At 25.3% G+C, this 27,267-nt stretch overlaps 3 protein-coding genes across 6 annotated transcripts in view; 1 reads left to right on the top strand and 2 right to left on the bottom strand.

Moving 5' to 3' along the window:
- The first annotated feature begins 5,375 nt into the window (after positions 1 to 5,375).
- LOC129608201 (tubulin monoglutamylase TTLL4-like) lies at positions 5,376 to 12,906 on the top strand. Of its 4 annotated transcripts, XM_055519554.1 has the most exons (13): positions 5,383 to 5,531; positions 6,446 to 6,519; positions 7,414 to 7,801; positions 7,890 to 8,075; positions 9,231 to 10,104; positions 10,168 to 10,662; positions 10,749 to 10,935; positions 10,994 to 11,164; positions 11,223 to 11,347; positions 11,402 to 11,841; positions 11,915 to 12,079; positions 12,136 to 12,417; positions 12,483 to 12,906. In XM_055519554.1, exons 3-13 carry the CDS (start codon positions 7,442 to 7,444, stop codon positions 12,690 to 12,692), a joined length of 3,495 nt encoding a protein of 1,164 aa, XP_055375529.1. In that variant the 5' UTR covers positions 5,383 to 5,531; positions 6,446 to 6,519; positions 7,414 to 7,441; the 3' UTR covers positions 12,693 to 12,906. The 4 variants fall into 4 exon arrangements, with proteins under 4 accessions (XP_055375530.1, XP_055375526.1, XP_055375529.1 ...); XM_055519555.1 differs by lacking the exon at positions 6,446 to 6,519 and having other exon boundaries at positions 5,376 to 5,531; positions 9,489 to 10,104; XM_055519551.1 differs by lacking the exon at positions 6,446 to 6,519 and having other exon boundaries at positions 5,376 to 5,531.
- Positions 12,907 to 13,152: 246 nt separating this feature from the next.
- Positions 13,153 to 18,985, bottom strand: LOC129608260 (tyrosine-protein kinase hopscotch). Its single transcript, XM_055519651.1, has 10 exons — positions 18,776 to 18,985; positions 16,252 to 17,613; positions 15,899 to 16,191; positions 15,726 to 15,841; positions 15,327 to 15,667; positions 14,510 to 15,266; positions 14,270 to 14,437; positions 14,050 to 14,216; positions 13,777 to 13,944; positions 13,153 to 13,704 (listed from the first exon to the last, which is right to left on the bottom strand). The coding sequence occupies exons 2-10, from the start codon at positions 17,364 to 17,366 to the stop codon at positions 13,554 to 13,556; spliced, it is 3,276 nt and encodes a 1,091-aa protein (XP_055375626.1). The 5' UTR covers positions 17,367 to 17,613; positions 18,776 to 18,985; the 3' UTR covers positions 13,153 to 13,553.
- A 2,761-nt stretch (positions 18,986 to 21,746) lies between these two features.
- The window catches only part of LOC129608377 (protein spaetzle 3), a 58,773-nt gene continuing 53,252 nt past the window's right edge, over positions 21,747 to 27,267 (bottom strand). The window contains exons 4-6 of the mRNA XM_055519861.1: positions 23,847 to 24,200; positions 23,527 to 23,652; positions 21,747 to 23,398 (exon numbers count right to left, since the gene is read on the bottom strand). Coding sequence (XP_055375836.1) covers positions 23,242 to 23,398; positions 23,527 to 23,652; positions 23,847 to 24,200 — 637 coding nt within the window. The 3' untranslated portion in view covers positions 21,747 to 23,241. The remainder of the gene's footprint in view (positions 23,399 to 23,526; positions 23,653 to 23,846; positions 24,201 to 27,267) is intronic.

The following is a 27,267-nucleotide window of genomic DNA, read 5'->3' as shown; positions in this document are numbered from 1 at the left end:
AAAATTAATTTAGAGATTAAATTAGATTATAAAAGATAATGCTACTAAGTGCTACTGTAATATTTGGAAAACAAGCACATATATTAAAATTAAAATGTGTTTGAGGGATACAAAAAAAACATGAAATAAATTATTTTAAAAATAAAATTTCCATTTCGAATGATTGTCAAAAAATTGAACCTTGGGTTTCATTCCATAACCAAAACACCCTGTTATTAATTTAACATAAAATTCTAGAGAATGAAAAGGTGAGAAAATAACAAAACAAAAAAATTAAAGAAAAAACTGCAATGTTATAAAAAAAAGAAAAAAAAAGCATACAAAAATGAAGTAAAAAATGTAATTTCAATAGCAATTCACTCTAGAATGACCGTAATAATAAAGCTTTTGTCCGTTCACAAGACAAAACAAAATTTTTATTTGCGCTGATCATCAAAGATAAAAACTTGAATAATATTTTGTGTAAACAAAAAGGAAATATTGTCGAACAATAAATAAACTATGTAGAGAAAATAATAATAAATTCGATTACATAAAAATTTAAAAGTACTAACAAAAATAAAATTGGGAAAAAGAAAATTCTAAATTTTTAAAACTAAAGAAATGGCGGTTTTTCGCAAAAAAAATGTTTTACGTTCTTTTCTTCTATATAAATAACTCAGAAATCGTATTTTTTGAGTTAAGTGACTGCAATAACGAGCGATATATATATATATACTATCCTAATATAAAAATATATACTTAAGTTATCTAATTTAGTGCATTAAGGGCATTTATAATATTGGCTAGTCCTAAATGCATGAACTAAAATGAATTTTCATAAAAATAAAGAAATTGGTTCAAAAATAAACGGTTAAGCAGAAATAAAATGATTGTGAATTTTTTGATTCATTCAATTTTTTAATTTATCTAAGTTGCAAACCATTGGTAATTAGAACTACATGTTTTAAAACTAATAAGTTTTTAATTTAAACTTTTTAGATGTCGCAACGAGTGTTAAAATTAAATTATAAATACTATACATATTGTTTATTTACACCGGAAGTTTATTCGAAATGTTTATAAACATCTATAATTAGTGTTTAGAAAGTGTTATTATTATATGAAATGAAATTGTATATTATATATATGTACGTTCTGTTTTCTTAAGAGTACTCGTTGTATACAAACAATTTTAATGTTAATGTACCCATCTTTTTTCGAACACAATGAATATTGCTTTACTTTACTGTGAATAATAAAATTTCAAAAAAATTTGGGTGAGGAGGCGTTGCTGACAATCCACTCTTAATTCTCAGAAATATGAAAATATTTTTATATCTGGCATCACTGACGCGTATTTAATTTCAAAAACATTAAACTTTATATATAAGTATTTATCAAATTATTTTTATGATTTGAACAAAAGCTTTTTACAAAATTTATTTTCTCGTTTCTAACGATACACACAACAAAATTAGAAATTTTAAATAAATATATTTAAAAAATATTGTATTTTTATTTTGTTTTTTTTTTTTTATGCTTTGGAAAGAAATTCAATTGCCGTCAAAATTTCAAGTAATTTTATATTTTGTCAATTTAATTAAAATTTAAAATACAAAAAAAATTATTGTAGATTAAAAATCAATGGTCAAATCAATATTTTTTTTTAGAAAATTTGAGTCATCTTTTGTTTAAAGTTTTGTGGTAGCCAAACAGATATATTATTAATAATTGTTAAACAAAAAAACATGAACATTAATTAAAAAAGAAAGTGTTTGTATATTTTTTTTAATAAATTTAATAATAAAGAAATATATTTTGTAATAATTTTAAAAATTGGAAAGAAAATTTATAATTTGAGATTTATTTATAAAGATATTTGGTGAGTATTTAAATTAATTTTAATTAAATTTAATTTGCTACTAATTAATTTGGATTTTAGAACATCTTTTCATAAAATATTAAATTTTAAATTGAATTATTTTGAATTGAATTTTTAGCATACATATATGTATTTATGTTACATAATTATTGTGGATAATTGCTGAAAATTATTTTATTTGTAATATAAAAAACAAAAATCTGTGCAGAGTAACCAAGTTCCAAGTTTGTATTTTCAAAATTTGTAAAATGTAACCTATGTACATATTATAATATTCAAGTAAATATCCTGTGATGGAATATTATGTTATAGTTGTATGTAGTATACATACATACATACTTACATATATGTAAATTATCTAAGACAAAAACTTAATTTTTGAGTTTATGATTAAGATGAATGATCGTATTAATGCTTTTTCATATATTGGCAAAACGGCTAGTTCAAGGAGCCATATTTAACTATACTTATTTATATACAATACTCAAAACAATTACAAAATCAAGTTATCAGGAATTCTATATTAAAACAAAAGCCTCACTTTAACTTTTATAACGTGATATAATTATATTTTAAGCTTTTATAAGCATATTTATAATTATATTTTAAGCTTATAAGTATGTCGGGACTCTCATTCAAAGACCATGTACCACAAAAAAACATGAATTTTATACACATGCAAACATAGAAAATTTAATTGTTTTTTTTTTCTGTTTTAACTACAAATACTTTTCATACTTAAATATCTAAAATAAAGAAATTCCTCAAATATGAATGAATTTATTTTTAAAAAGAAATTTAAGTGAAAAAAAAAACTTAATTTTGATTTATTAGCAATTTTTTATTATTTATTTCGTTTTCTAACAAAGGAGCCATCTGCGAAATAGTTAATAGTTGAATTACTTCTACTATAAAACAAAAAACAGAACTACATCACTCATATACTTAATAAAGCATACAATATACTTGTGTTTTTATTAGCTACTTAAATAAAAAATTTTATTAAAAAATTCATCAGAGCTCTAGAACATAAATTCTTCCCATACATGCTAATCAATACCCACATAGTATTTTAAATAATTTCAAATGTATATGGTATAAATTATTTTACTATATCCCATGTAATGAGCGAGTGTGGAAATATTTGATTGGAAACTACACTATCCTTAATATTTTTTCTTTTTCACGATCATTTTAAAAATACGAGTTGTATAAATAATTTTGCGTAGATAATAATGAGTATGGTCAAAAAAAAATCCAGTTTCCAACAATTTTTATTAAAGAGAAAAAAAGATTGAAATTTGAATCTAAATATAGCACACAAAGAAACAAAAATAAATAGCCCATGTATGTACATACATACTTAAGTGAAATCTAATTAAAACAGAAATTTGAATGAAATATTTTCGATATTACAACAAAATAATTATTATTAGATTACTTAAATCAGAATATTTTTTGATGAATATTATAAATTTTACACTCTGTTTGTATTAATGTTACAAACTGAAAAAAGTTAAAGCTTAGAGAATCACCATGTGATATATCATTTATAAGGTGACGGAAAGTTCTAAAGTTTGCCTCTGAAAGAAATTTTAAACAGAGTCTTATTAAATTTGCATGGTAAATTTTATCGATAGATGACTTAGTAGTTCCTTCTGTTGCTTGCAGCAGTAAACATTTAAACAAACGAATTTCAAAGCTTTTTACTGATGGTTTTGCCAACTCTAAACACCTTCTGATAAGAAATAAAAAAAATTATTCATTTTTTTTTTACAAACCTCTTTTCGGTTTTTATGAAATTTCAGATGAGCTATAGTTATTTAAAATAAAGTTTGTGCCTATATCAACTAAAAGTTCCATCTACCTAAGACTTCCATCAACATTTTCGAAAAGATTCAGTTTGTGTAACATATCAGACTCTTCTATTTAAGGGTTGAGTCGGGTTAAAACTAAATTAAATTTAACATTCTTGTTTATTGTTGCGTGGCTTTTATTAGTTACGTCTCTAAAAAGATCATTTCATATTCAGGTTTATAATTCTTGACTGACTTTGTTTATTGATTATGAGTGTACAAAATAATTCAAAACACCAAGAATACCCATTATTTCTTATCTACACATTGCTTTTGTATTTTTATGATTTTTAAATTAGCTGTCAAGAATCTCGTTGCTTCAAATAAACAAAATTTTTGAGCAGATGAATTTCTTTTGTTTTTCTTTTTTTGTTTATTTTCATATTCTAAAATTCTTTTATTATGCATAAATTTCCAAAATGTTGGAAAAAGTGTAGAATATACACAGTCATACATAATAATAATTTTAATTAAAGAATTGTAGATATAGAGAATATGTATATATCATCTGTACAGATATACTCATAACAAAAATGACGTACCTACCTACTCATGAGGAAATAATTGATTTGTGATTCATAATACTACTTATGAATTTTTTGTAATTTTGCTAGATAATTCAAATACCATAATAAATTTTCGATAACGGAAATAGCGACCTGATATCTATGTTTGTACAATTATGTTTACATATACAAATTTTTAAAATAGTTTGCGAAAATATTTTTAAAAATTTATTTTTTTTCTTTTAATTTTACTTATGTATATCTGAAAGGTCTCACATCGGTTAGAGCTCCAATATCAGATTACATATTCCAACATTATTACATCAATATTTAGATATATGTATATGTAAACTTAACAATTTTACTAGAATTTCAATTTACACATAATGAATGTTCATGGAGCTCATTACAAACCAAACGAAAAAGTAAATTATGTTAACTGCATTTTACTATCCGTTTCTTGCTTAAGTTGTTTTCAAAGATTCAGTAATTTTTCAAATTCACCAATACCCAAAATAGTATCAAATATTGGGCCTGACATTACTTCAGAAATTACATACATACATATGTGGAATGTTGTTCAATTGTGTATCTTTGTTCACACATTATTTAGATTTCTAAATTTTTGGAATTGAGATCTCCTTTTTATTGTTCTTAGATGTACTCGTTTCCTAGATCTAGCATTTTATTGAACACAATTGTTTGTACGCTGTATTTGCATTATAATTTTCGAAATTTAAATTTGCAAAATTTATCATTTTTATATCTTTAGCATTCATGAATTTATAAGAAAAAAATTTTTTATAAAGATAAATTTAATAAAATAATAAATACATAAATTATTTGAAATATTATTTTTGTATCACTTGTTGCACAGTTTTAAATTTCTATAATTTTTTTTTTATTTATTAAACTAACGTCAAACTTCCAATTTCGTAACTCATTCCGATTCAATCAAAATTTTTGAAATTAGTAAAGCGACATCTACTATTTTATTTTATAACTTAATATTTGGAAAGCCCTTGGAATAAACCCTCAAACAATGGCAGCACATTGTATCTTGACATTTTTCTAGAGTTTTGACGTTTACAAAATCTAAATTTAATTTTTTTGTTGACAAAATTTTACAATTTTTTTTTTGTTGCAAAAAAATTTCTTTACTTTCGTTGTAAGGTCAACAAACTATTAATATTTTCCTTATTTATATTTAAAAAGTAAAATCACATTTTTTGATTAAAAAAAGCAGCAATAAAAATTTTTGTATGGTGATTTTAAGAATAGAAAATTTCAAAGAGCAAAAAATGGGTAAGAATTTTTTCCGACTATATTTAAATTTTATTGATATTTTACCAATAAAATATATTTATATTTTTTTATTTAAATATTTTAATTAAATTAAAATAAAAAGAAATAGAGAGATCATATAAATTGTTTTACAACAAAAATTCAAGGAACAAATTAATTGAGTGGAAAATAATATAAATGCTATATACATAATTACACAAAAAAATGAAAGTAAGGTTAAGACTGAGTGTGAAATTGACTGGTGTTAGGCTTGTGCTTGGTTTGAAACAATTTGTTTGAACCGCTTTTTTTTTCATTTCAAATCAATTAAAATTATACTTTACGTTCAAATAACATTATTCAACTAAAATTCCTAAATTTACATTAACATAAATTTTTGTAAGTTGCTTTATTAATTAATAAAATAATTATTGCCAATTAACTAAAATGGCTGTTTGGAGAATAGCAGGAAACAAACACAATAATCTGGGACAAAATTAACATTCAATTTCTATGCACTTATATTTGATATTAAAAATTTAACATTTTAACTTCTTACATATTATCCAAAACTTTATTAGTGTCTACCTTACATTAGGTCTAAATTTCATTAATTGCGATTTGGAATTAGTAATAAAATCCGAAAATACAATCTTTATTAAAAAGAGAGAGGTACGGTGTTAAAAATTTATTAAAGTTTAATTTTTTGTTTCACTTTTCTTAATTACTTCATATAAAAAGTACCTATGTACCTACCTAGCTACCGATAAAATTGAAGACATCTACATTTCATTGTTCCATTAAAAAATTGAATTTAAATTAATTAATAAACATCTATGAATGAATGTACATAATATGTACTCTACAATTTTTTAGCAAATTTTTTAATAATCTACATTACAATAATTGATTTTTTTCAATTACACATCCATAAGTACTGGATTACAAAAACTAACTCGTACATAAATCTGTATAGTGAAAATAGCAATTTATCTACATATGTAAGCATGTAAGTATCTACATATGTAAGCACCTGTTATATATGTTTTTTTACAAAATACAAAATTTTTGTACCGAATTCTTGAACTGCATTTGATTCAACAGGTGATACAAAATACAAATCGATATTATATTGACCCAATTCTACTTTTTTTTTATCGCATCACCACCCACTTATTTGAATATTCACATTTGTATTTGTAATATTATTTTAATTGTTTTCGTTTAAGTTAATCTATTAATAGAACTTTTAAAATAAAACTTTAATTGCCGACATTAAAAATTAAATTAATAAAAAATACTAAAAATTTTTCTTTATTTTATTTTAAAGGGATAAGGACACCATAAATACAGTTCATATTGATTTATCCTTAGATTCCTATCATTAGTTTCAATACCAATAAACAAGGCAAAAATTTCATAGATAAATAAGAGAACTCAAAACATTCTAATTGCATTTTTCAATTATCTACTTATGCATATTTTGTAATTGCTGTTTTCCCTAATGAATAAAATATGATTAATTTGCCAATTTACTTGCGATATATTTCAACAAGTATCTCTGTAATTGTTTATTTCATTTCTTTTTATATATATTCATATACACACACTTCAATAACATCTAAACTAAAAAAAATGAAAAAATCGAACCATCTAATCACCATCAATTAGTTAGTCATGTAAAAATTTAATCCACATAAAATTTTAGGGTTTACTTGTAATTTGTATGCAATTTTTTTTCAGTTTTATTTTTTTTTTTGTCTTTTCATTCTCTTTTTTAAATAGTTTAATACGTTTTTTCTTTTCTTGCACACTAAAATATCTATTTTAATTGTTATGTTAATTAAATACTTATTGATATAAAGATAATGATAAAAAAAAAATACAAAAAATCTTTTTTTAGATTCTCAAATATTTAATTTTAATTGCAAATGGATTTCTATCAGTCATACGGAACACTAAGTTACTTGCGGAGCTATTCGGATCCAACATATAGCATTGGAATTTCAAAAGATAGTTTATTAAGACTACACAATTCGAATTTAGTACAAAATACTATTAGTAATAAAAAAAGGAATTATATTTGTAAGAAATCAAATAGTAGCAAATATAATAAACGTGACAATTGTAGTAAAATGGCACCAATTAGTGAAAAACATTCTCCAACAATAAAGGAAAATGCAAAAGAAAATATTTCGGTAACAACAACGGGAAAAAATCCATCACAAAATGGTCGTGGAATTGGTCCAGAAATTTTAGACTTCCGGGAATCATGGTTACAAGATGTGGAAGTATGTTTATTTAATTAAAAATAATTTCTTTATTGATTTTTTACAAACCAAGAATTTTGATATAAAATTGTATGCTTTTTATTTTAAGACATATAAGGACCATATTAAAAGTCCTCCAACTCTATTAACAACTCATAATCATTTGCATACTGTAGATGGATGTTTGACAAGTGTTGCAAACAAGCCTACAGAATCCTCTAAACGCAGAGCTCGCACTAAAAGTGATTCAGAAAGTGATGCGAGATTAAAAAATTTTCATGAACCAGAAGATGGGGTAACAATTTTTTTGTTTCTTTTATTATGAATTATGTTCATATTATGTATTTATCATAAGCAGAAAATGATGAATGTATTAAATATTTTTCATTTCTACTTATCATTAAATCGTTACCTAAAATTATTTTCTTTCAAATATTTAAATAAATATGAAAAATCAAAGGATTTAAAACAATGGAAAATTTCACTCACTTAAACGTTAACGATTTTCTGACTAATAATTTTGTTTTTTGTGTTTAAAAAAATCAAAGTAAATAATGATGTAATAAATCAAAACAAAGTATGTGCTCATATTATAGCATATAAACAAAAAAAAAATAGAAAATTTAATCTTGCGCTACTGTGCTTATTTTTTGTACATAACGTTTCTAACAAATAGAATAGAATTCCTAAGAGGTCAGGGAAATCGCTATTCAAAAATAAATTTAAATAATATTAATTGTTATTTTTAATACTTGTTACCAAGTCAGTCCTTTAAATTAGTTTGCCAAAAAAAAAATTTTATCAATGCTCAGTAAACCAATATTCGAATGATAATTTAATTGTAAACAAATAAGCTTTAGTGAAATTATGCTTTTTGGCAAATTTTTTTACAATTTTAGAATAGCGTGAAAACGTCAATGTATTTTAGTTTTATTTTGTCTCTATATAGTCTGGCCTTAAACAAATTGAATTGTTTATTTTCGATATTTTTAGTTTATTTCATTTATTTTTAGATTCCATTCAGAAAAACTTCAAATATTTATTTATCACTTATTAACAAATATTTAAAGCTTACAAATCTTTTCTTTACAAACGAATGAACAAATTAATGAATTTTAGCAAAATTTCCATTCTAATATTGGAAAATTTATTAATTTTCTAATATTTTCCTGTTCTAAAACACCTAATTCAAATGTTTCCACATAAGTTTTTTAAAATATTGGTTTCTTTCTTTTGTTTAATGTATTATTTAATGAAATAACTTAATCTTATTTTCAATTACAATGGAAATGTTTTTCATAAATTTATACTTTAGTTTATAGCATGTGTAGTTAATGTTATTTAGTTAATTTTTTGAACATGTTTTAACATCATATTTTTTTTCCTTTGTTTTTCCTCGTTTATGTTATATATATATATATGTTGCATTGCTGTTTTAAACAACATTCAGTTGGTTTTTAAACGTGCAAGAGAGGATGACACTGATATTATAATTAACACAAATATAGAAATGTTTATCGATAAAACTAAGAAAGATTACATGCCTTCACAAACTCCCCACTATCATTCCTTTAACTCGAAAAATATTGTAACACCAATAATAACAACAAATAATCAAATAATAAATGGTTCATCATCATATAATAATACAAAACTGCAGCAAGGTATTTCAAATGATACATCCCATTCTAATTTTATTAACCATCAGCATCAGCATAAAAACCTTAATCATATAATATCAAATGGTCAGGCGAATGATATTGGAAATTTAGCTTCTTTGACGAAAAATATTATTGTCAATCCTTATCATCTAAGCTTACTTAATACTCAGGAATCGGACAAAAGCAAAATTGTTATTAACTCAATAAAAAATAACAATATTATATTGCAAAATACTCAAAATTGTAGCGGAAAAACTGAAAATAATGAAAATTTAGCAGCAAGTAATAATGTTTTAGTAAATATTCCATCACTAAAATCTAAATCTATCCACATAAATGGGAAATCTACAAGTTACATTGATAACAATAAAAATAAGAATATTGATAAAGAAAGTGTTAAACGGCCAACAATAAATGGTGAAGTTATTCGTTCTGTTGCCTCCACACATACTTCTCAAAATAATATTAGTACCTCTGTTCAAACAGGAAATTGTGGGCGAAATACAAGTGTTGCTAAAACAGATTTCGCTAATCAACAAGAAAAAAAAAATATCAAAAACAAAACTATACCATCTTTTAATGCCGATGTTCAAGTTAACACATTAGAAAATGTTGATGATGATGATAACGATAGTTATTATGATGATGATGAGTTTTTAGGTGGTAAGTTTACCAAATAATTCTATTAAACAACGGCAAATAATAAAATTTATTTTATTTTCATAGTTATTGATACTGCTGAAGATGTGGATTCAACTGATGATTCAGATGATGAATATATCGGATGCACATATTATTTAAATCCTGAAGAAGAGCAATTTAATAAATTATTAGAGAGCAAAAGTCCAATAAAATTATTTGAAAAGAGAAATAATTCCGCCGAATCTATTAACACCCTGTTAAATGCAAAAGATAAAATTGAATCAGAATGCGTAGTTAAAACAGAAAATAACGTAATTAACAGCAGTGCAGATGCGACCCTACATTTATCAGAATCATCTCCTCATATTCCAACGCCATCTGAATATTATACACCAAATTCTATATTAACTCCGAGTTTATTTCCCTTAGTACCTCCTTATTTAACATTCTCATCACATATTGAAAAAGGACCTCCAGTTCTTCCCGAACTTCAAAGAGTTTTAAAGTGGCGTTTCAGTATAGTAATGCCGAAAGTGGTGCGCAGAGTGGTTGCAAATTCAGGGTTTCGTTTAATAAAAAGTAATATCAAATTTCAAAAAAAATTTATTATTTTTTTCTTCAAAACGAAAGGCGTATTTTACGTTTTCTTTTTTTTTTTTAAACAGAAACCAATGATTGGATGGCATCTTGGGAAAAACATATGAAAAGTCCTTGTTTTAAAGCTATAAAATCACATCAAAAATATAATCATCTGCCAGGAACATTTAAGATAGGTCGCAAAGACAGCGTCTGGCGCAATATTAAACATTTTATTACAAAATTCGGAAAAAAGGAGTTTGGATTCATGCAAAAGTATTTAATGGACATACTTGCTTAAATTTTGTATTTTAAAGAAAGGCAAATATTGCAGGTCCTTTGTCTTGCCACAAGACTTAGAAGCTCTAAAAAAATCATGGCCTAAGCATGCTAAAAAGGGAACAAAATGGATTATCAAACCTCCAGCTAGTGCAAGAGGATCTGGTATTAAAGTTGTTAGTCGATGGACTGATTTCCCTAAACAAAAACCTCTTATTGTACAAAAGTATAAAATATCTTGTTCTATAATAAAGATAAACTATATCAGATAAAACCTCTTCTAGATATATTGAACGCCCTCTTTTAATAAACGGAAATAAATTTGATTTAAGATTATATATAATTATAACTTCAATAAATCCCTTAAGGGTTTTTATGCATACAGATGGTTTAGCTCGTTTTGCTTCAGGTAATTAGTTGAGGCGAAATATATCGAAATGAATTTAAAATTATTATATTTTAGTGCAATACCGAGACGACATTCATTCATTAAAAGACAGATGCATGCACTTAACCAATTATAGTATTAACAAATTTTCAACACATTATGCTAAAAACGAAGATCACAATGCTTGCCAAGGTCATAAATGGACGTTAAAATCCTTGTGGAATTATTTTCTAGAACGTGGAATTAATACAACAAAATTATGGGGGGCATTAAGAAACTTAGTTATTAAAACTGTAATAGGCGGTGAAGGCTGCCTAAATCGCATGTTTAAGGCCAATGTAAATAGCCGCTATAACTGTTATGAATTATTTGGTTTTGATGTGCTACTTGATGAAAATTTAATACCTTGGCTTTTGGAGGTCAATATTTCGCCATCATTGCATTCAGATTTGCCTTTAGATCAACATGTTAAGGGTCCATTGATCCAAGCAGTTTTAAATAGTGTTTTATATCAGGTAAAAATTTTTAAAAATTTTGGAAATTTTTATTAAAACAAGGTTTTCAATATATTTTTCTGTATTTATTTAGGTACCTCCAAAACTCTCACAGCAACACGAAAAATTAATTAAAGCGGAATACAATATAAACGGTCCACTCTGTTATGATTTACGAATTTTTACAACTTGTTTGTCTCAAGATGAAGTTAGAAAGCATAATCAATACACTAACAGAGAAATTGAGTACAGAGATGAAGTAAAAATTTATATTACTTTTTAAATTAAGGCATAATATTTTGTTAAATTTTTTAGTATTTAGATACAATACTTGATGATTTAACCCCTGATGATGTACGGTGTTTAATAATTACAGAAGATGAATTAGCTCGAAGCAAACCATTGGAAAGAATATTTCCTAGTGAAAATTCATACGAATTTTTAAAGTACCTTGAGGGACCAAGATATTATAATCGATTGTTAGATGCTTGGGTAACCAAATTCAGTGGTGATAAAAAGAAACAGGGATTACAGCTTCTGATAGATCTGTGTAAAAAAGGATATCATTTACAAGTTCCTGACACAGCTTTGAAAAAAGTAATGATTGTGATACCAGTTAAATTAGAAATTACTAAAATAAATGCCATATATTTTTTTTTAAGGAACCATCAACTGATGTTGACGTGTTTGAGTTAAATGTTCTTTATAAGGCCCAAATAAAAAATTCAATAAAAACTAGTTCTCCAACAACGGTTTCAGAAAGCAATGAAAAAAAGGATGAATTAACAACTGCTGACATTGTTTTCAAGGAGGAAGCCAAACTAATAAATAATGAACATATAAACGGCTCAGTCTCAATTGAAAATGTTTGAGAAGGAATATGCATGAAAAAACATAAATAATTTTAACAAAAACTCCCAATATCAAAAGATTAAGATTTAAAAGTGTTATTTGTAATTATAATTCCAGTGAAATATTTTGTGTGACTCTCTGGAAAGACTGATGTTCATTTAAAATATGAAGAAATTAACAAAATAAAGATACATAAACCTCAATTAATATGAATATTATTCAATTAGTTGACTTTCCTTACTTGTTAAAGCTGACCTTAAACTATAGGAAAAAGGATGGTAACAAAGAATATTGGCAAAATAGTATTTTGTTTAAATTTTAATGGAAATATCTAAAAAGTCTAATAAGTATGCAACTAAGTAGTCTTTAAAAACAAATAAAAATTGTACATTCATACTATTGTTTGACATTTACATATATTTAGTCATTAATTCATATATTTAAACAGAATTAATTTCACGTTTGCTTAAAGAAAAAACAGCATTTAATATGATCTTTAAAAAACATTCTTTTAAAATAACTAATTAAATTTAATTTTTTTTTCTTTTTGCATAATTAAATGTTAGAACACTACATAATTCATATTATACCAATTAACATTAATAATTAACATTTATTATTTTTTTAAGCGATTTTATCTACAGATATATTTTTTTTCTTAACATAAACATATAATGTTTGACTAAAAATATAAAAAATATATACTTCTTAAAAAAGAAATATATATATACAATAAAGAATATGCTAAAACAATCAAACTTATTCACATCTAAAAAATATAACTTATAAAATATTTATATTTAGGTTTTATTTTAATTAAAGTAGTATTTATATACTTGTATGTTTGTTTTACATGAATTTATTTTTGTTTGAAAAGAATCCTACGTTAAAAATTCGCCATTTTCATTTTGAAGTCTCTTGATTGTTTCGATGATATCCTTAAATGTAGGCCTCTCTTTAGGATTAGCATACCAACATGGCCGCATTAACTGTTCATAAACACTATCTGGGCAGATTATCGGTTTAGGTAACCTTGTATTTTAAAAATAAAAATATTTTATTTATTTATTTTCTTCTATATATTATAATTGGTTTTTTTTTTACCTTTGCCCAATTTCAAGCAAATTTAAAAATTCAGCTTGATTTACTTCTTTATTCGGTATTAAATTGGGCTTTTCTCCCCTTGAAAACATTTCGAATAATGTTACGCCATACGACCAGACATCAGATTGAAATGAGAATTTATTTGTTCGAATTGTTTCTGGTGCATACCTAAAAAATAAATATACGGAAAAAATTTATAAAAATTTTTTGAAATATACTTCATTCTGCATCTCATTTTCTGTTCATCAAGTGAGATAAAAAAAAATTAAGTACCATATAATGGGTATTGCTCTATCACTTTTAACAAGATAATATCCTTCTGAATCAGCATACTGAGCTAAGCCAAAGTCCGAAATTTTAACACAATCATTGTCAACTAAAATATTTCTTGCTGCTAAATCTCTATGAATTATCTTCTTTTCTCTTAAATAGTGCATACCCTGAAAATTAATTGTATTAAATAGTTGTTCGATTGTTGTGTCATTTACTTTACATTAGCAATATCGAGTGCAAAATTTAATAGAATGTCATTGGTCAAATTTGGTTTTTGTGACGATAGATATATTATAAACGATCCGCACTCTACGAATTCCATAATAATAGAGATTTGTGGTCTCTTATTCCACTTCAATATTTTTACTATATTTGGATGATCAAGCGACTAGAGAAGAAAAAAATTGCATAAGTAATTCACGCTCTTTTAATTTTAAAAATAAATATAAATTAAATTCACCTTCATAATATTAATCTCCCTTTCAAAGTCTTCTGATAAATGCTTATGAAAATCAGGTTTTAATGTTTTTATGGCAACTTTTTTTGAACCTCTGTTATGACTATAATGAATAACGCCACGATATACTGTGCCATAATGACCTTCGCCTATTTTTTCATATTGCACTACAGTACTACCATCACTCAATTGAGTTGCCAATGGAGTATCAGCAAAATAACTAGCAGATGTTGGAAAGCCATTGAATTGATTAACACAACCATTATGTGAATTGTGACGTTGTCTAGAGTTATGAATTAATGGTATTCTGTCACAAGTAGAAAAATCAGAGCATGAACTTGGTTCACTACAATTATCACATGTTGTTTGGCCTGTTGTTCGAGATCCTTCACTTGATCTCGTTGACTGAGTATCTAAAGATGTTGTTTCTGTAAGAGGCGTATCATAATTACTATAATTTTCTTCTTTAATGGCAGAAAGTCGTGAGAAAATTAACTGCCTGTTGAACCTCTGTTCAGGGTCTAAGCAATAACCATCCATTATTGTTATTTTCATATCTTCAGGACAGTTCTCAGGAAGAGGTAAAATAGAACCAGTTTCACGAAGATTTCTTTGCAATCCGTTTGTATCAAAAAGATCAACAGGGGCACCATATGAAAATATTTCCCACAAAACGGTTGCAAATGCCCAGAATTCTGAACTCAAATCTTTTTTAGCTCTTTCCAAATCGTTGTGGTAATTTAATGGAATCCAAGGTAAACTAAAAACATATATTTCTTAGCAAAAAAATTTCTTGAACGCAAAATATCAATTATATTACTCCTTTCTAGTATATTTTTTTGGAAATCCTGGATCGGCCAACTTTACAACAATTTCGTTGGTTTTTGCATCATATTTAATAACTTGAAGATTGCAGCACCTAATGAAACCATGAAAAAATTTATTTTCCTGTAAGTAAACAATAGCCCTGACGAGAGTATGAACAATATTTAATAAACAAATTAATGGTATATTTGTGTTTCGTTGTAAAAACTCATTTAAAGGCCCGCTCTTTGCATATTCCATTATCATAGCGTAGGGCGTAGAGAGTGTTATTCCATACAATTTCAAAAATTCATGTGAGTACATTTTCCCCCAAGTATTTGCCAATTTCATAAAATCCTTGTTTAATAAAAAAAAAAACTAGTATTGAACAGCATCTACTTTAACAATAACTTACTGCAACATGCCTCTCCGATTTTAAGATTTTGAGAGTAACTTTCAAATGTTGGTTCACTAAAACCCAATCCGCTTTCATTTCTTCCATCATCCCTCCTTCACAGTCTTTTGCCGTGTCTTAAATAGAAAATGTCTATAGAAAGCACAAATAAACGAAAATTTTATTTAACTTACTTTGGTACACACATAAATCTATTTTTGGATCGAATACTTGTACACGTTTTCGTTGCAATTCCTCTTTAAGACTTTCGTCAACCGCCTTTTTAGCTTTGATTTGGCTTTTAGGTAAACATATTAAAAGCAATGGGGTTTGATCGTAATCAGAAGGTGGTATACGAAATTTATCAGAATTTGTTTCAATACTTAATGCTAGATCAGTCAATTTTTCAAATGGTCTTTTAGTTTCCTGTGAGTGCAGGTACCATTTTTTGCTATCTCGAGTAATTTTAAGAGTTTCGGTATGCGCTCTAAAAAAAATTAAAATATTCTTTCTCATTAACGTTTTATAAATATAATAATCAACTAACATTCTTGTATTTATGTCTATATAATAAGTATCATATTCCCTTTCACTTTGCCTTATGATGTATGAACCCGGGTTATTATTTTTTTCTCTTATTTGTCCATATGAAAAATCTCCACCAACTGGTCCATGACATTTTAATTCTTTTAACTCAGTTAATGAAGGAGTTTTGAATTCAAAACATAAATCGGTGTTCCATCTCACCATCAGTCTATAGTAGCCAGCTACACATGTAATAAATGAATCTCTATCATTTGAATTGAAAAACTCTAATGTATATCCATTTGGTAAATCTCCTACTTCTAATCTGACACAATTCTCTTGTTGTGCAAAGCTTTTAGAAATTACATATATTTGATCGATTTTCACAATATGTCGCCATTTTCCTTTATAGCGATAAAAAACTCTTAATCCTGGCTCAGATTCATGGTGTGGATTGAATTCTATTAAAACAGGGCAACGTCCATCTTTAAAATTATCTTCAGGTAAATAATTTGCCCTGCCTTCATATTGTTCAATCAAATAGTTTGGTGCCATATCGTAGATTGTATTTAAGTATGATCCTTTAACATAAAACAAATCATGGCTTGATTCTTTTATGTGCCTTAATCCAGCAAATAACTTTCTTTTGGCAAATAATTTATGAATTTTTAATAATTCTTTTGGTATATATTTTTTGTAATTTTTTTCAATATCTTCAATTGACATACATTTTTCGATCATATCTATATATGTATCAACTACACAAATACCTAGAACACGATCTTTATGTGTTGGATATTTAATTTCATCAATTTTTCCCATTACCATATCAAAACGAGCTTGATGATAAAAATAATCATATGTTATTTCATCTAATTTTTTTAATGAGATTAATTCTGGAATTCTAAATCTTATGCGAAATTCATATTTTGTATATGGTTTCAAAGGTTCTCCAGGTGGTATCCAATGTTCAGTATCACAAATGCGTAATTGAAATAAAACACGTACTGTAGGTAGTATACGATTTTCTTTACATAATATTAAACAGACATCCTCACTTTTAAATTCAATGGGATATGAAACCTCTCTAAACTCTTTCAACTTATAATTAAAAATAAGGCTTTTCATCATAGCCATGGCAAATAAATTTTTTTAAAGTGGTCTAAATAGAAACAAAAATCTTCATTCAGAATTTATTTCTTAATTTCTAGCGTTGTAGATACTATTGCACTTTTATATTTTTTATATCCACTTCCTCTTACTATTTTGAATTCAACTAGGAAATTAATAAATTTTTTTAACTTTTCAACTATTTTTTTTACTATGAAAATTCATTTTAATTTTGATTTGTGCGAATCTAGCAAATTTCCAGTTGCATAGGTACCTAAAAAAAAGTTTAATTTAATGAATATTAGATTTATTATTTATAATTATTTAGTATGTAAAAAACAAAAAATCTGGGAAATAATTATCAATTTTAGGAACATTACATATTTTGATTTCGTTTGAATTTAAATCGTATAAATGAACAAAATATAACGTAGTAGGAACATATCTGTGGTAATAAGTAAATTTTCAAATAAAAAACGAATTGTCAATTTTTCACAATAAAAATGGAAATGAAACAAAAATACCAACAAAACAAATCCTGAGCTGATAAAAAATTAACTTTATATATTTATAGCTAAAAAAGATGCTTATAAAAAAGTGGGAATCAATATTTTTCGAATAGGTGATAAAAATCTAACCAGTTCTTCAAATAAAATTCAAAATAGATTCGTAGGTACTACATTTAAGCCACCTTAGTTTGGGTCCGGAAATGTTTGAAAACGTTATCTTATTGGAAAGATTTTTGTCACTGATAAAAACAAAAAAAATAGAAAAGGAAGCAATATAGTATAGAAGGTTGAAAACAGATAAAGTGTCTCAAAAATTCTTAGAAACAGCTGAATTATAAATTTAAATACATACAGTATTAGAAATCATTTTTTCCAAATATAATTTAAATAGCCTCACAAAATCATTCTTATCTGCAAACATAAGTTAATATTTACATTATAAGAAAAAGAATGATAAAAAATTATTGATAAGTTTACTGATTCGCTTTTCTTTTCACCTTTTAATAGTCCAAGTCTTAGGTAGGTATATTTTGTGGGTAAAAATAATCAGTAAACACATGTAAATCTTCCTAAATAATTTGGTAAGAACTATTTTAATTCCAATTTATTTTTTCTTATCAAAGATATTTTATAATAAACACAATGAATTTTGTCCTCTAAAATTAAAAAAATATTTTATATTCAGGTATACCCTTCCATATTTAAAACTTCACATACGCCATTAAGAATAAATTAACATTTATAATTTTTATCGATTTTAAAAATTTACTTTTGTACTGTTTTTATGATTTGAAAAAAAACTCTATCGATGCTTAATATATAAAACGGTATAATATAATAATTAAATTTTAATTACAAAATATTGTTGCCTAATACATTTATATATAAAAATTTACAATTCGATACTCAAATCAATTGTTTACATACCATTTGAAAAAAATTTCAATTAATTCGCAAAGCTTTTCTTAAATGTTTCTAAAATTTATATCTCACATTATATTATAAAAATATTATAAGAATACATTTTTATAAAATATTCTAGTTTCTAATCTAAATTATTTAAAAAAAGTTATATTTTTTGATAAATAAAATTCACAAATAGATTTTATCTTTCAACTTTTTTGTTATTTTGAAGCTTCGTCGTCCTTCATAAGAAAAATATAATAATGGCCGACTTGACAATTCATTTGACAGTTGAGTTTTACAAACGACTTTTTGTTGTTCTAATTATTTCAGCAGAGTCCATAATTCACAATGGCGTGGTTTTCAGTTAATATTCACAATTATACCAAACATGTGAAGATTCATGAATAAAATTTAAATTTATTGTAAAATATTAAAATTCTTTACAAGATAAAAATTAAAAAATAACCCAGTTAAGTTCTATTTCTGAAAATTACCTATCTGGTAAATTTTGTTAACGTATTATATTAATAAAAAGTATGAAACATTTGTTATGCAATTGAAATATGAGTTCGGATGTCAGATTTAATATGTTTTATACTCACTGTTTTACAAAAAAAAAAAACAATTTAAAATAAGTTGAATAAAATAACTAACTATTTTTTGACAACATCAAAGTATATGTTAGGATTAATACAATCTGTTCATTCATTATTTTAAAATTCAGCAAAAAGATTATGAGACAAAACTTATTTTTTTATAGAGACCTTTTTTTTTCAATAAAATAACTTTGAATTAAATTATTGAAAACAACCATATATGAACTAAAAAAAACATCATTTTAATTTCATTTAAATTATAACATACAGATATGAAAATAAATTAAAATAAGAAAAAAGAAAATTATCAAGCCAACTTGCGTTTTAATATTTACAATAAGAGAATCTGTGGCATTTATAGAATAAAATAAATGTAATATTTTATGTATTATCGCACAATAAAATCATTGTCACTATTTTATCAATGCGCTTTTAAAACTCGATCTTTTAAAAATTCAATCCAAAACTAAAATTTTTTATGCCAAATTTGGCACTAAAAATTGATATCTAAACCTACTTAATATAAGTTTTTTTTCTGGCTTTAAGCCTTTACCTGAATCGATGCCTGCTAATCGATAAAACGCAAATTTTTTTGAAAATTCGATCTGAAAAAAATATCTGAGAAAAACTGCCAAAATAAGCTTGAAACAATACTCAAATTCATTCAAATACATGTTTACTATCCGAATGACACCTTGAAAAATTCTGCAACTTTTTATTTTTGTTTACTCACAAAATTTTTTTTACTTTTCTATGCGAAAACTTTTTTTAGTGAAAATCATCACATTAAATTTGATTGAAGCAAGGAAATCTTCAAAATGTTAACTATATGAACCATAGAGCATGCAATTAGACGTTGAATAGAATAAACAATTTGGGTACACCTTTAGGAAATAAGTAAAATTTTATAGTTTATTTCGAAAAATAGTACTAAATTATACATTATTATACAAATATATATACAAAAAAATTTGTTTTACAATCAATTAATTTTTAAGGCACTTTTAAGGTTAGTTTTTAACATTACATTTAATCAAAAAAAGTATCAATGGACAAAAATATTTAAATTTATAGATGAGTTTTTTATATATGTATGTATATATGCACATCTGATTATGAAGAGTAACCTACTTTTAAAATGAATAATACAAATATAATAATTTTACACTTAATTTAAATTTTAATAATTATATATGTTGACAAGTACATAGCTTATATGATCATTTATTTTCTTTTTCTTCTTGAAATTCAAACGTAAACTAAATACATATTTAGAATTATTAAAACGATTTTCTAATCTATTGTAATATATATTTAAAAAAATAGGACAGATAAATATTTAAAAATATTAAATTTCCACAATTTAAAGTAAAAAATGTAGTCAGGGTGCTATTGCACTAAATCCTTTGCTTCTTATAGTGCAAAGTTTCTGTTGCACCAAGAGTCAAAAGGCTAATAAATTGTACTAATGAAAAATACTTTTTCAAAAAGGTATTTTTTAACATAAATTTTTTCATTTGGGCAATTTAAAAATTTTATATACATACGCCGTCGCATTGCTTCAATTTTGAAATGAGGAATATTTAAAGTTTTAAAATTGCTCCAAATAATTCTAAATCAATTTGGTAAGATCAAAAAATGTTGAAATTATAAGTTAATTCTTTTACAATTATTGAAATTATAAGTTAATTTTTTTACAATTTTAAAAAACATTTTTTAAAATGAAAGATATTTCAGAAATAAAATTAAATTTGGAAGTTCAATATTTTTAACATTATAAATTTTTGGATATAATAGCTTATATGCGAATATTTTTTTCAAATTCTAATTATCGTATTAATAATATAGTGATAATAAAATCATTTTAACATTTTAATTCTATTGGCAGTTGTTATTGTTAGCATTAATAATATAATTAAAATATTGGGTAACAATATTATGAATAGTGTACCTACATAAAGTAATTAAGTTATTATCTATACAAATTAAGAATATTCACATATTATTTTAACGGAAAAATAAATTACAATGCAAAAATGCTTTGTTTTGATTTAGCGATTTCAATCCTGTATGTACACATAAATGTAATTTTCATATCACCAAAGATTATATTGAATATACACGATTTTTATTATTTTTGTTAATTTTTTTAAAAGACATTCTTTATAAGAAACAAAATGATTATGAAGGAACAAGAATATTTTACAAAATAACTTAAAAATAAGAAAATAATATTTTATAGATTAAGTTTTTACTTAAATTCATAAATTGAGAAACATTATAAAATTTACATATGAACATACTCCATCATCAGAAATTTTCAGCAATTTACTTTATTCAACAAAGTAAAAAATTTTTGAATAAAGTAGATTGACAAGAATTCTACATTTCTTACTACAGGAGCTTTTTTTATTTATTTTTTTAGCTTAATGGAAAATAGTTACAAGGCATTCAAATGAATTAATGAAAAAAATAAAAAAAAATCTACTTATAAAAATTCCTTATGAAATATTTAAACAGTATATAATAGCTATATATTCTACGGAACATTTATTACATCTAAAATTAAAATTCACAAATTTTATTATATTTTTTTTAACATTTAAACAAAACGCAGTTAAAAATTTCGTTATAGCCGTATAATATAACTAACAATTTTAATAATTTCGTATATGCTCACTAAGTTTCATATAATGTCTTGTATTATTATTACATGCGAGTATCCCTGACTTGAGAATTGCAGTATGTAATATGTACACAATTAATTCAGCTTATATCATAATATTATTGAATGGTTTAGCAATACTTTTTTACTGCAACTTTGCAATCACGGTAAATGTATTTTTTAAACTGTACTATGAATTACCTAAGTGTAATGTATTATATATGACCATATTGTTTTAAATTTGAACAATTTATTAGATAATCCTTCGAAAAAGAAAAATTAATAATATTCAGCTCGTATAAAAAATGCAACAAGAACGTCTATATAACGTGTATGTTACGCATCAACTTAACGTACTTATTTGCTTTTCGATAGACGTTCAAATGTATACAAAGTTTGATTTGAATTTGCAAATTCAAAATCGGTTAGGAAAAATATTTAATAAAAATTAAAAATAAATATTAACAATATAAACGTAGTGAACATTTTTTCAGTAAAAGAAAGACTGAAGTTAATATTCTTCTTAAAAGCAAAATAAAAATTTTGTTTTGTATAGGGACTTCTATACAAAAAAACACAAATATTTCAACGTTAAACACTGTTCAAGTTTTTGAAATCGTAAAATAATTAAAATAGAGAAAATTAATTTGTTTTTAGTTTAATTTGTTTGCTTAGAGAACCTAATGAAGAAGATCTTTACGAATTCGTTACGGTGTAGCCTAACTCTAACGTGTTGCTTTTACTTTTATTTTGATCTAAGAAAACTTAAAAAAGAATATGTATGTATACCATATTTTATATCTAAAGCATATTACACATTTTCTAATACATGTATCAATAATTATTTTCGCCTAACTCAATTATATTTGATGTTTTTCTTATTAATCTATATTACAATACTTGTAATACAAAATAATTTTTTAAAAATTTATTTAAATTGAACATTTTTTATTTATACATATGTATATATTTTTGCTAATATATTCATGTATAATTATGTATATTTAATTTAATAAAAATTTACATATACCAAATTAATTATTTTTTATATAAATTATGCACATAAAAGTATTAAAAATTTTCATTTTAAAAAAAATTTTCCTAATTTTAAAATTTTTCAAGCTATGTGCTGTTACTTAAATTTTTCAAAGTTATGACATTACTTTTTCTTTTTTTTCTTACACTTAATTAAACTTAAATATTTTAATAATTTGACGAAAAAAAAACTATGGACTACATCTGCACACGCAGCATGATGGAAATAAAAACCAATCCATAAATATTCCTTTACAGTCATTGTCAGGGTCGTAGGCTAAAAGACGATGCCATTTATATTTTTGTTCGCAACCACAATCGTTACCACACCGTGCTGTTGTTACTTTCCTAAAAATAAATTAAGAAAAAGGAAACTTTAAATATGCTTACTTGGTTGAAGAGTAAAATAACATTTTTCAAAATAACTATTTGTGAAGTATATTCCATAATCAAAATGATGGTGAATAAAAACTTACGTGCACATTTCTTGATGTATTGCTTGTTCAAAATGTTGTGTATTAACAATTGCGCGAATTTTTCCTGCTGAATTTGATGCCCAATATGGTGTTACGACTTCAACTTTAGACTCACAAACATCAACTCTAATGAAATAAGAATTAAAATAAAATCAAATATATACGCCAGTATTTCCTGATGTTAAAACTTTTTACTTTATAAGAAACAAAATGATTATAAAGTAACAATGATTATAAAAATAATAAAATAATATTTCATGTTAATAGTTTACTTAATTTCATAAATTGAGAAACATTATTGATTTCCTATACAAACTTACTTTCCAGAACCACTGTCTGTACTACTGTTTGGGGCATTAGATCCTCTGCCAATATTACTACCACCTCTATTATTAGTTCCCGGTTTTTGATTATTTTTATTTCTATTTCCAGAGCTTTGCCTTTTTTTACGTAATTTTCCAAAATATGTTTCACCCGCTTCAGTATCCGGTTCAGATTCAAATGCATCAGCTGGAAATACACCTGGTGGTATAAATATATCTGGGTCATCAACATATCTTCTACGCCTACGTCGACTTTGACCAAGTGGTGTACCATAGTCTGTCATTTCAAAATCACCATACATTCGCCTCATTAACGCCTTATTATCGTCAATAAATTTTTCAATTTTTTCTCTACAATGGAAAAAATATTTAGGTATTATATAATAAACTATCTTATAATTTTCCAAAATTTAAATAAATAAGGTTTTTTTGTAGTTATACCTACTAAGAATACTATTGATCGAAATATTATCCATACAAAAGACATAAAAAATATCAATAAATTTCCTTCGAAGTTTTAGAACTGAAAAATCTGAGCTTTTTATAATAATTTTCCGTCTTGTTTACAGTAAAACAATAAAAATTATTTGTTATCTTAAAATAAAAAGGTTAAAGACCTTCTCAATTATTGTATTCGTAGAATAAACTATACAATCAAATACAATTGGTGTCAATCACCTAAAGAATAACGATCCTTGTTTAACTATACAATTACATAAAACATACATATATAAGAACACAACAATATCAAATTCAGAACTAAGAATGAAATCGAATGAATCATTGAATCATTTATGTATCAGTTATTCTTCTTTTTCTTTTAATAAATACCTCTTACGAAATCAAAAGTTGTACTTTTTTTTATAATATAAAAGAACGTGGTACGGTTGCCACAAATTTATTCATATACATTCACATACATATGCACAATATGTATATGTAATCTTTATGTGTGCACATACGCATGTAGGTATGTTTTACTGAAGATACGAAACAATGATAAATTATTAAAAAGTAAAAGTTTCATTAACATTTTTTACCAGAACTTTTTGAGAATAAATCTTAACTGAATAAAAACTTTTAAATGTTGTTGTTTACCCTTATTTTAAGCTTGCGAAAGATTTATTTTTTGGGATTGCAGTAAATGTACGTTACGTTGTACGAAACCTTACATTCAAATTGCGTTTTAGTAAAATAAACAAGTTAAGATTAGCAATGAATTTTCTTGCTTAGAGCAGAATCCCATGTTCATTTCAATTTCCAAAAGAATTTTTCAAGTAAAATCCGATGTGAGTAGCACGTTGAACCCGAAAGTTAATTACGTCGTTGACGCAGTATATGTAAGTCGGCTTACAAATCATTCGCGCGTAATAATACTATGTGCACATACATATGTATGTATATTTTATTTAGGATTTAATTGTAATCCAAAACTTTTGAGCAATTGCAAATTACGACTTAGGATAGGAAATAGGTTTAGGAAATTAAGTTTCGATATTTGAATATAACATGAGTTATATAAAAGAACAGAATGTGTCGAATTTCAAATTTATACAAAAAAAATTTTTATATGCATACATAAGTATGTATGTATGTATCTTTATCAATTTTACAGTCATGTCTCAAGTTTTAATTTTTCTTGCTTTGTATATACATACATACATATGTATGAGTTTATTGTACTGTTTTGTTGTCGTCAACAAAAATGAAAAAAAAAACTTTTCAAAAACCGTATAATTAGTAATACACCGTTACATACGTATATACAATATATTTTAATACTACAAGAGTTTGTTTCATTTAAATTCATAGTCATATACGAATATGTGTACATGTTGTTTTATTGTCGAGAAACCTAAACTTATATTTCAAAAGTAGAAAGAGAGGGAATGCTAATTAGTTCGCTATCTTTTAAAAGATGATGAAATTTTTGCCTTTTTTGTTTTGCTTTTTATTATTTTTATTAATTGTTTCTTTTTTTGCTAATCGATAAAAATTTATTTGAATGAGCTTGTCTGAACTGAACTTTACAATATTCAAAATATAAGCAGGTTGTTAAGCTAAAAATGTACATACGTATGTATACATATGTATAACGTTTTTTCTATCTTAAATTTATTAATTTTCCGGGAATTACATGAGAATCACATAATTAAAACAGATTGTTATTTCTAAATTAATCTACAAGGGAACAAAAAACGATTGAATAAATTAGATTTTTTTTTGTTATTGCGTTAAGTACAAAATATTATTATGCGTAACAAACATTTGACCTACTTTTAATTGGTTAGAAAAGTGAAACCAATTCAGTTGTTAGAAAGTAAAATCTTTTTAGAAAAATAATAAAAAATGCTGTATTCTATTAGTTGTTTTATCTCTTAATGAAAAAATCAAGGACTCAATAATATCATTACTTATTTTTTCACCATAAGCTATTTGAAACGATAATGGACATATTATGCGCACGTCAACAATTGGTGCAAAAGTCGTCGCATAAACACAGCTATTCATACATATGTATATTTGTTTTATCAATACTCTCCACCTTTTTATCAATTGTTAGCCACCTTCTTAAATTGATCCCTGCACTTTCTAACTTCGCTTTTACAGATCTATGCTAAATATTTCTTGGGCAACTGGGCTTTCTCGATCCTTGCGGATTCCACTCTAAGCTCATTCCAGCAATGCTACCGATAGGTTTCCTTAGAGTGTCTATCTATTGTCACTTTTTTCTTCGCATTTGTCTGACAATTTCTTCTCCTGTTATTATCTAGAGTTCCTAAATGCTAATAACTTTCGCCTAGAGAATTCGGTATATAATTCTGAGTCATTTGTTAATAAATACTTGCAGTCTCTGCACTACAGATTTTGATATTAGCCTGGTTTCGCTACTATACACACGTCCGAACTGGTTTTACACATGGCCAGAGTATTCAGAGGTTAATTTCTCTAAGAAAGCTGCCCTTGCTTTATTAAGCTAGTTATCGACGAAATATACTTGTTGTCCATTGAATTCCATTCTAGTCGTCCAAATTATCTCGCTTCACCGTGGACTCCAGATTATGCCCCTTCTCCGTGAGCAGGCGAGTTGTAACGATTGTGAAGAGCAGCGGTGAAAGTTGGTAGCCCTGTTTTTCTCCTGAGGTAGTAACGAAGTGTTCGTTTATTTGTCTTTTGTGTATTACCGCGCGTTTTGTGTATTACTCCGAAGAAGTCATACAACGTTTGGATTTGGCGGATTATTTTTTCAGGAGTTGCCCTATGCCTAGCGCCTTCCATCATGCATGACTGTGTCGAAAGTCCTTCGAAAATCAATGAATAGCATGTAAAGCGGTGATCTGATTCTGTTGACTGCTCAACTAGGATTCTAAGTATTTGCCTGATCGACAAAACTTCAATATGAGCGGATCTATGCTAG

The sequence above is a fragment of the Condylostylus longicornis genome, unplaced genomic scaffold, assembly GCF_029603195.1.
Source record: "Condylostylus longicornis isolate FDR11 unplaced genomic scaffold, ASM2960319v2 ptg000031l, whole genome shotgun sequence".
Lineage (NCBI taxonomy): Eukaryota > Metazoa > Arthropoda > Insecta > Diptera > Dolichopodidae > Condylostylus > Condylostylus longicornis.
This window is presented reverse-complemented; position numbering and strand designations above follow the sequence as displayed.

Coding starts and splice junctions, on each gene's coding strand:
- LOC129608260 (XM_055519651.1), bottom strand. CDS start 17,366: ATGGCTATGATGAAAAGCCTTATTTTTAATTATAAGTTGAAAGAGTTT. Junction 14,438..14,509: donor GGGAGATTAATATTATGAAG/GTGAATTTAATT, acceptor TTTCTTCTCTAG/TCGCTTGATCATCCAAATAT. Junction 14,217..14,269: donor TTGCACTCGATATTGCTAAT/GTAAAGTAAATG, acceptor ATTAATTTTCAG/GGTATGCACTATTTAAGAGA.
- LOC129608201 (XM_055519551.1), top strand. CDS start 7,442: ATGGATTTCTATCAGTCATACGGAACACTAAGTTACTTGCGGAGCTAT. Junction 11,348..11,401: donor TTTAGCTCGTTTTGCTTCAG/GTAATTAGTTGA, acceptor ATTATATTTTAG/TGCAATACCGAGACGACATT. Junction 11,842..11,914: donor TAAATAGTGTTTTATATCAG/GTAAAAATTTTT, acceptor GTATTTATTTAG/GTACCTCCAAAACTCTCACA.